The sequence below is a fragment of the Coptis chinensis genome, chromosome 4 (assembly GCF_015680905.1).
Source record: "Coptis chinensis isolate HL-2020 chromosome 4, ASM1568090v1, whole genome shotgun sequence".
NCBI lineage: Eukaryota > Viridiplantae > Streptophyta > Magnoliopsida > Ranunculales > Ranunculaceae > Coptis > Coptis chinensis.
In genome coordinates, this window is record NC_141459.1 from 57,902,585 (window position 1) to 57,913,036 (window position 10,452).

Genomic DNA, 10,452 nt, shown 5'->3' on the forward strand with positions numbered 1-10,452 from the left:
TTGGATTCATACTTCAGAATTCATGGATACTTTGCAATCTTGCTGGTCCATTCAGTTGTATGGTAGTGAGATGTATGTTTTTACTCAGAAACTGAAGTTGCTCAAATCAAAATTGAAAAGGTGGTCAAAGCAATCTTTTTCCAATCTTCACCAGCAAACTGAAATCTCCAGGAAGGAGTTAGAAGAGCTGCAAAAATGACTACAAGTACAGCCTCTTGATCCTAACTTGGGTTTGGAGGAAAAGAAGCTCAGAAATAGACTCTGTGAGAACATAAGACTGGAAGAAGCAGACCTACAATAGAGATCCTATACTAAATGGACAGTGCACGGAGACAGAGGTACTGAATTCTTCTACAATTCCATCAAGGAGAGGAAGGCCAGAAATTATGTTTTGGTGGTAACGGATATGCAACAACAAAGATGTTAGGGACAAGAAAAGGTGGCAATTGCCTTTATTGAATACTACAAGTCCATTCTAAGACAAGTTTCTCCTACAAACCCTTCGTGTCTCAAATTAGAAATCATTCCCCAAGTAGAATCTTTCCTCTAGGCTCACCGAGCAATCTCCATCGCTATATGTAGTGACATATCTATAAATGAGGTTAAGGAGGCTATTTTTAGTATGGATGACAATAAAAGCCCTGGGCCTGATGGATACAATGCTTGCTTCTACAAGCGCAACTGGGACTGCCTTGGACATGATTTCTCTGCAGCTGTTCTTTCTTGTTTTTCAAGACACAATATTCCAAGAGGTGTTAACTCTACATTCTTATGCCTTATCCCCAAAGGTTTAAGCCTTACAAAAGTTGAAGAGTTTAGGCCCATTTCTTGTTGCAATATTATTTATAAATGCATTTCAAAGATTCTTATTAATAGACTAATACCTTTCATCTCATCTTTGATATCTATTAGCCAAGTAGCGTTTCTGCCTAGCAGATTAATTTAAGACAATCTGTTGTTGGCACATGAATTGATTAGGCAGTACACAAGGAAGTATGGTACTGCCAGATGCTCTATCAAGGTGGATCTTAAGAAAGCTTATGATACTCTCTCATGGGAAGCTTTAGAACTTATCCTCCACAGATTCAACTTCCCAACCAAGTTTATCAATTGGGTGAAAATGTGTTATACTGCACCTCATTTCTCCATTTTGATCAATGGAATGCCTCATGGGTATTTTGAAGGTAAAAGGGGACTCAGACAAGGGGATCCCATATCACCCTACCTATTTGTACTTGTCGTGGAATTGTTAAGTGGCCTTCTCTCTCATAGCCTATAGGAACGCAGGATCAAACCTCATTCAAAATGCAAGAAGTTGAATATAACTCATCTGTGCTTTGCGGATGACATTTTGATCTTTTGTAGAGGGGATGAAAAGTCTATCATGGCCATTAAGCAGGATTTGGAAACGTTTGCTGCATTAACCAGGCTAACCCCAATCCCTCCAAAACATCTTTGCTCGCAGGAGGTCTCACAGTTGATGAAACTAAAGTTCTGGATGACTGCATGGGAGTTACTACTGCTTCTCCACCCATATCATACTTAGGCCTACCTTTATTTTCAGCAAGGCTGGGCATCAAAGATTGTTTTCCTCTTATACAGAGAATCACTTGCAGAATCTCTAATTGGAAGAATAGATGCTTATCTTATGCAGGTAGACTACAACTTGTTCAAAATGTGCTATCTTCTTTCCATACATATTGGGCTAGAGTCTTCATTCTGCCTATGACTGTCTTGGATCGTGTTACAAAGATGTGTAATAGATATCTATGGTGTGGAGCTAACATGAAGTTGAAAGTCTATCCAACAAGCTCATCCACTATCAGATTGAGAAAGGTAGAAGGTGGCCTTGGTATAATTGACCCAAAAATTTGGAATAAAGCTGCTTATTGTGGACTTGTATTCAAAATTGCCAGTAAGGAGGAATCTTTGTGGGCACAATGGGTGTGGACATACCATATTACAAGCAAGCACTTCTGGACTATGGAGGTGTCCAAAGATTACTCTTGGGTATGGGAAATGTTTTGGATCATAGGGAGACAGCAAGCCAGTTTATTAGACACATGATTGTCAATGGCTGAAACACTTCCCTTTGGCATGATCCTTGGTGTTCCAGCCGACCTTTGTGGCTGAATACAGAAGCCAGATTAATTCTAAACTTCCTTGAGGATTCCATTGTTGATTCTCTTATCTCATCCGGTGACTGGTGTGTTGCTGTGCACGATCTCCCCCATTGTCAAGTCAAACTATGGATACTTAATACGAGAATACATATAAATTTGGATAAGGACAAGGTGGTGTGGACTGAGACTAGTTCAGGTATGGTCACAACAAAGTCTGCATATCAATCTTTGAAATTGTTTCGTGCTAAAGTCCCATGGTATAGACTGGTTTGGGGAAAACTGACTACCCCAAGCACTCGTTCACAAGCTGGCAATTGTTCTCGGGATCAATTTTGACCCAAGATAGGTTAATAGTCAGAAAAATCCTATCCACTTCTTCATGTTGCCTATGTAATAGCTCAAGGGAAAACTCCAAACATCTCTATTTTGATTGCTCATTCTCAAGAACACTGTGGGCTAGAATTAAGAGGGAATTGGGCTTAAGTGGAACTGTTAAGGACTCAAATGCTGAGTGGTTTGACATCCTTCAAACTACTAATTGAAAGTCAATTCATGCTGATATCTTCAAGGCTTTTGTATGCGCTACCATCAATGCTATATGGGTGGAACAGAATAGTAGAAGATTTCAAGGTAAGCAGCAAGCAATCTCTGAAGTTGGCAATACTATCTTAAATCAGTAGAAATCTCATTACAAGGGCAACTGAAGGAGATTAAAGACTCACCAGGTACAAGAGTTCTACTACAGCGACTAGGTATAAAAACTCAGTTTGTGACAAAGGTCCTTATCACTTGTACATGGGCTTCACCTGAGGCAGATGAAGTCACATTGAATCCTAATGGATCAGTAAGTAATAATGGCTCGAGTTATGGAGGTTTGGTTAGAAACTTAGAAGGAGGAGTGCACCTCATGTACAAGGGATGTAGTCCTTCTAGTTCAGTTCTTGTTCAGGAGCTTAGAGCAATTCTTTAAGGATTGAAAGGATGCAAGGTAATGGGTTTTAGGAAGGTAAAGGTTGCGTCTGACTCACTCAGAGCAATATGTATACTATTAGATAGATTCGGAGAGTGCTCCTTGGTGCTGTCAGAGTTTGGTAGCCACCATCAAGCTGCTAAAACCGTGGTTTGATAAGCTTGTTTACAGCCATACTTTTCAGGAAAATAATAGGGCAGCAGACTTTATTGCTAAGACTTCTAATTGTAATGTTGCTTTTGATATGTTATACCTGCCACCTTTAGAGGAAAGTCTAGAACAAATTGTAAAAGAGGATGCTGCAGGTCATGTGTACTTGAGAGCTTGTTAATACAGGTTGGGGTCTGCCTAACCCCTAAATGCTTAAAAAAAAAGTTTATCATTGTTATATTTTATTAAACTACTGTAGTAACTGAATTAAGATAGTAGTTTTGCGTCATTATTGATAACTAAAACCTTAAAACATTATCAACAAAACTTAGTCGATAAGTAACTTATTGTTAGCCTAAGGCTTAAATGTAGAAATATGCAATGTACTTAGGTCCTATTAACACTTATATCAACATAGAATTTTTTTTCACAAATGTATCAATGTACTATGCCCGATTTTACAAAAATAGCAATCTGTTAGCATCCATCAGTTAAGTGATGATGTGTCCATTTTTTTTTTAATTTCGTTTTTTTGCATTTTCTACATGGCAAAATATAAGCAGCTTATGTGGCAAATTGTTTACACATGAAACAAAATGCCAACATCTACTGAAATACTAAAATTTTCGCATATATCAAAATATCAAAATTGCAAATCAAAATCAAAATTTTGGCATATACTATAAATCTCGAGATATATATGTATATATCATTCTTTGGAGAACTTCTACTTCTACCCACTGTTCTTAAAATCGGCCTGGGCGGCCGCCTAGGCAGTGGCTAGGCGCTAGGCGATGCCCAAGCGACTCGCCTAAGGCTATAATCGGTGGGCAAGTCGGTAACCCGACTAGGCGATCCTACTAGGCGGTCCAGGAGGGGGCTAATCAGTCTAGTCGGGCCATATTTGTTTTTTTTGAAAAAAACCCAAGAAGGCAAGGCCCAATAGGGCTTATAACAAATTACTCAAATTAGTGAAATTACAAATCAAAGGCCGTATTCTTTACCAAAAAAAAAACCCCGTATTCAACTTCGTTCAGTAGCAGCTCGTCCAACTTCATTCCAACTTCGCTCCAACTTCGTTCAGCAGCAGCTCGTGTTGTCTCCCAACTTCCAAGATAAGGTACTAACTTCCTTATCTTCAAGATCATCACGTTTTTCCGACATTGTATACTTTTATTAGAGACAGAACAAAATAAACTCTAGCTAGGAAAGCTAAAGTCAGGATTATCCATCGTTTTTTCCTTGTATATTTTGTTGATCTGCTTTATCATCTCTAGCATTGGGTACATAGGAATTGCTAGTTCTGAGTACTTGATGTACGATGAGAATGTTAAATATTAGTTGATCATAAACTTATAAATTAGAAAAAATCAGCACCAAGATAGCTACCTATATGTTCAGACTCCAGTTTGCATTCTACAAGTGTAAGGGTGTGAGAATATTAACACCCTTTAATAATAAAGACGCAGGGAATTACTATGTATAAACAAGCCAACAGGTTCACGAACTGCCTCTTTGTTCTCATCAGATTTGAGGCCAATTGATTTCAGGTTTACAAATTTAACCATTGCTAAGGCGCTTGAGAAATTTGTATCTAACATAACATGAACTGATTTGTACAATGTATGCGTGTATGGAACTAACATGAGACCAAATCTCACAAATCGTATAAATGCAAACAATGAGCCTGAGTGTACACAAGCCAAGCAGTTCCATAATATGCTCTAGGTGTGAATAAATAGGTTGCCTAATGTTTTTGAGTATTGAAAACATTTAACTTCCAACTTCCAGCAGCAGCTCAATGTTAAAAGTTAAAACTAATGCCATGTTTTATTGTGTACTTTTCTAGAATATTTATGTCATCCTAATTAATATCAGTATAGTATTTAGTAGGTTCATATATTTTCTATGCCTAGAAACTATAAGCTAGTGTGTTTTTGGAGAAAATTAAGTGAATGAATGACAACTCATTTAGCTATATCATATATTTTGTTCGACTAGTAACTTACATGGTTGAATTGTCTTTTTGGGTTATTAATTGTTGTATGATGCTGTGATATTTTCAATTCAATGGTTGGTAATGTTACTTCTTCTGCGGCATCTAATGTCGTGCCCGAATCTGAATCTGATCCTTTGAAACGTGATTCAGACGATGTTGGTTGGGAGTATGGGATGTTGAGAGATGCAAACAACAAGGATAAGTTAAAATGTAAGCTGTGCAATAAAGAAATTAGTGGGGGCATTTATTGAATGAAGCTACACATTGACGAACATTAAGGGACAAGTAACAGCATGTCCAAAGTCTAACGACGAAGATAAAGCCAAATGTAAAGCTGCACTAGAAGGAGCAAAAGTTAAGAAGGGTAAGAAAGACCATAACATTGCAGAAGTAAGAGCAGAAGTTCAAATTATTGATGAAGAAGATGACGAGGTGGTGTCGAGGAAGAGGCCACATACTCTAGGGCCTATGGATAAGTTTGCATCCACTATCACTCCTGATTCCTCAATTGATGCAAGAAAAAAGATGCACCAACAAAATATTAATGATACACTTTGGAAGGAAAGAACTCATAGCGTGCATCAATATTTGTCTCGATGGGTGTATGAAACCGGTATTGCTTTTCATGCTATTGACAATGATAGCTTCAAAAGATTTGTTGAAGCGGTTGGTCAATTTGGCCTAGGTTACCTACCTCCAAGCCAATACCAGTTGAGGGAGCCATTGTTGAAGGAAGAATATGAGCGAACCAAAAGTTCACTCGAGAAGCAAAAAAAAGAATGGGCTACTAGTGGGTGTTCTATTATGACGGATGCGTGGTCCGATCAAAAAAGAAGGAGCATCATGAATTTATATGTCAATTGCAAGCTAGGCACAACTTTCATTTCTTCTAAGGAAGTTTCAGAGGAGTCACACACTGGAGAATTTATTTTTTCTTATGTTGATAAGTGTATTGAAGAAATTGGGGCAGAAAATGTAGTTCAAGTTGTGACCGACAATGCTTCTAACAATATAGTCGCGGCGGTTTTACTGAGGAACAAGAGACCACACTTGCTTTGGAGTTCATGTGCCACTCACACATTGAACCTTATGCTTGAAGGGATTGGAAAGCTACCAAGGTTCAAAGAAGTGATTGATAAGGCAAAGGCGTTCACTATCTTCATTTATTCACATCATAAAACATTGTCGATGATGAGGAAAGCTACAAAAAAAAGAGACATAGTGAGGCCGGGAGTTACTAGATTTGCAACTTCTTTCCTGACTTTGCAAAGTTTGATGGATAAAAAAGAGAAGTTGAAAACTATGTTTACTAGTGATGAATGGGGAGAGTGCAAATGGTCCAAGATTGCAAAGGGGAAAATGGCATATTCTAACGTGTTAAGTATGGCTTTTTGGAATGGGGTAACACTATGCTTGAAAGTATTTGCTCCTTTAGTGAAAGTGCTTCGCATTGCTGACGGAGATAAGCCATCTATGGGCTTTTTACATGGTGAACGAAAGCAAGCAGAGAAAGATATCAAAGAAACATTCAAAAATGTGGCAGCTAACTACAATCCAGTCATAGATATTATCGAAGAAAAAGGTGTTGGTCGGCTTGATAGTCCATTGTATTTGGCTGCCTACCTTTTGAATCCTTATTACTACTTCAAAGACCAAGATATAGGAAAGGATCCAATTGTCATGAACGGGATTTTTCTTTGTATAGAGGAGCACTTCTTCCATGGTGACTTTGATATGCAAAATAAAGTCACAAATGATGAGTTATTGGTGTATAAGAAAAAAGAAGGTGCATTTGGTAGACCCTTGGCTGCGGCGGGATGCGCCAAGAATGATGATAAGTATGATCCAGGTAAGATATTCATTACTTAGTTACTCATTTCCATTCCGTCTGATATTATTTAATACTACGTAACACACTAACACTATTTATATTTGGATTTATTGCCTTATCTATTGACTAGTTGGATGGTGGTCTAACTATGGCAATCATACTCTAAACTTGCAAAGAATGGCTTCAAGGATCCTCTCATTGACTACAAGTTCATTGGGATGCGAGAGAAATTGGAGCGCTTTTGAGGGGGTAAGTACTAACCAGAAAGTTTGTAGTAAGTGGTTAAATAAATAAAACTAAGAGAGTCAGAGTATTAATAGTATTTTAACTTCCATTTTCTTTGTGTAGATACATACAAAGAAAAGGAATAGACTTGATGCAGCAAGGTTGGAACATCTAGTCTATGTCCAATTTAATGCCAAACTCATCGACAAGAATAGGAAAGAAAAAGAAGAAGAGGTAGATGTATTACTTGCTAGTGAAGCTAGTAAGGCACAAGGATGGATTGCTCATGGTGGGGATGATGAAGAAGTTGATCCCGGTTCGGGATTTACAGGTGGTATGGTTGGAGAATCATCAAGAGCGAATAATGTTAGAAAGCTTCATGAAGAAGATTTTGTGTCGGATGAGGAGAGCGAGGATGAGAGAGATGAAGAGTATGAATTTGAATCTGATGGAGAGAGAGTGATGGAAAGATATGGAGAGGAAGAATTATAGACCTAGTGGAGTAGTTCAGAAGTCATAATGTTATCTTTTTGTATGTTTATTTGGATTATTTTGATCTTATGTCATTTTGTTTGAGTTATGACCGTTAGGAGACGTGCTATGATTTTACTTAACTTTCGTGGTTGGATTACTATATATATATATATATATATATATATATATATATATATATATATATATAGTAATTAAAAAAAACCGCCTTTAGCCCGTCTAGGCACCGCCTAGAAGGCCTAGGCGCTAGGCGCTCTTCCACCGCTCGACTACCGCCTAGCGTTTTTTAGAACACTGCTTCTACCTAGTTGCCAAGGTTGATTCCAATTTCTTTGACCTACAATTGCCAGTAACAATTCTGGGCTTCTTTTTCTTGAATCTTAATTTCAATCGATTTTTTAATAACAATCAATCAGCCGCCCAAATCGAATGACACGGAATTGCTAAGGGAAATGGAGGTTGTTGATTCTGATGAGGAGTTGCGACGAACTTGACGAAACACTTCGATTAGCTTCGATGAATAGTTTTGTTGCTCGTCTACTGTTTTCCATCAGGTTGGTTGTTTTTTATCTGGTGGCATCTGATTCTTCTTAATTTGTTTTCTTCTTTTTCGATTATAATAGTCTGATTGGATTTGATGTGATCATGAACCTGAATCATTTGTTGAAACCTTCAATCATTCTTGCTAGAGAGATGCTATGTAGGAAGAAATCAATGCCCAGGAAAAAAAGAATAAGACTTTTTCTCATTGCCACCAGAACACGCAGAATCACAAATTTAATGGCAGAATCACAAATTTACTTTGGTGTTTTGAGATCTGAGTCGGTGAAAACGGGTTTATTTAATGGGTGAAGAAGAAGGACAAATATATGGGTCGGTTTGAGACCCATTCTTACTCAAACTGTGGTTTTTAGAAAGATCCATATTTTGTAACTAATATTTTGCCACATCACGTCCTTGTATTATGTTGGGTGGAAAATGCAAAAAAAGGAAATTGAAAAAAAATGGACACATCATCACTTAACTGACGGATTATAACGGATTGCTATTTTTGTTAAATTGGGCATAGTATATTGATACGTTTGTGAAAAAAAATTCTATGTAGATACAAGTGTTAATAAGACCTAAATACATTACATATTTCTGTATTTAAGCCTTAGCCTAAATCATAATACACATTGTTAACTAAAGTTTGACACTAATGAGGGAGTAGCCTCGAAATTTCTAGTGGCAAGCCATTTGATAGTTTTAATTACTATCAAATCTTAGTTATTACACTACTATGTTAGAGTTGTCAAATGTACTAAAACTATAGAAAACTTTGATGAATGTCTTAGTAATAAAACATTGTTATCTTGATTTATCAACTAAATCCGTTGCCAGTGATTTACTGTATTTAAGTAAAATACAGTAATGTAGAGTATTTTGGCACTATGTTTTATTAATGATAAGACAGGCAACTTTGTAATTGTGTTATGTTATAATACAATTACAAAGTTGTTTAAATCACCGTATAGGAATAGGTTGCATAGATAAGACTCTTAGTATTTGATATAAAACACGTTTTGCATATTTTTCTTGGGAAATTAAAAACACGTTGGTCCGGTCCTTTTCTGGTTACTGATGTCACCCCTCAAGGGGCAATCACCTTGGCAAATCCCAAGGGCAACAGTACCTTTCAAGTAAATGGCCAATGTTTAAAATATTTTCACGAATTAAGGTCGCCAGCTCTACAAAACCCTATTTCTGAAGACTGACCCTCTATGTTTGGTGTGTGATAAGAGCCCAAAACTGTAGTTTAAACCCTTTAATAGTATTTCTATTTAGCCAATTATATTATTAATAATATAGGTTTATCACTAATTACGTGCTTTTGAGTATTGCAAGCTTCGGAGTTGAATAAATGTTAATTCGTTACTAATTAGGCGCTAAAAGGAGCTAAAGTGATTGCTAGAGAAGTTCCATGAAGAAAGCCCAAGTTTCATGGAGAACAAAGCCCAAGTCAAAGCTGTTAAGTGAAAGTCAAACCGGATTAGAGAGCTGAAGAAAAGTCAACAGAATTTCAAAAGGCCATATCTTTGGGCTCAGGCCTTGGATTTGGGCCCATTTTATATCAAAATAACCGGCTCAGAAAGCCCTTTCCAATGGTCTTGGTCTTGACTTGATCAGAGCAGTATAAGTTTTTGAAAACGCGCACTACAGAAATATGACTACAATTGGAAGTTTTGGATTCACCCGATTGGGTTATGGACTTGATTTATGGGTCCATAACCTAGCCTAAAAACCTATGCAGAATTTTATATCATTATATAAGAGAATAAAAACCCTAAACTACCTCTCCCCTTTCTATTAGTTTAGTTTAGCTTTAGTTTATAGCATTCATTAGAACCTTTCAATAAAAGCTTTAGTTTATTCAATTAAATTACTTCTTCTTTACATTATGTCTTCCTTTCAATGTTTTAGATTAATTAATCCAATGATATTAGGCTACTCCCCTATTAGTTTAATTAAATTAGCTAGCTCTCTCTCTCTCTTTAGTATAACCTAATTTATGTTTTCATTAGCCTAGCCACCATTACTTCAATCCAATTAAAGTTATTATTATTACTTTTTTTTTTTTTTTTACTTTAGTTTAATTAATCCAATGATATTAGGCCAATCC

At 36.9% G+C, this 10,452-nt stretch overlaps 1 protein-coding gene across 1 annotated transcript; it reads left to right on the plus strand.

The window, feature by feature from the left end:
- Window positions 1-315: 315 nt before the first annotated feature.
- On the plus strand, window positions 316-7,790 carry LOC147504156 (uncharacterized). Its single transcript, XM_086605080.1, has 11 exons — window positions 316-338; window positions 979-1,173; window positions 1,366-1,468; window positions 1,565-1,654; window positions 1,753-2,010; window positions 2,669-2,753; window positions 2,804-2,967; window positions 4,117-4,149; window positions 5,804-7,091; window positions 7,204-7,322; window positions 7,422-7,790. The coding sequence occupies exons 1-11, from the start codon at window positions 316-318 to the stop codon at window positions 7,788-7,790; spliced, it is 2,727 nt and encodes a 908-aa protein (XP_086461206.1).
- Window positions 7,791-10,452: the final 2,662 nt, after the last annotated feature.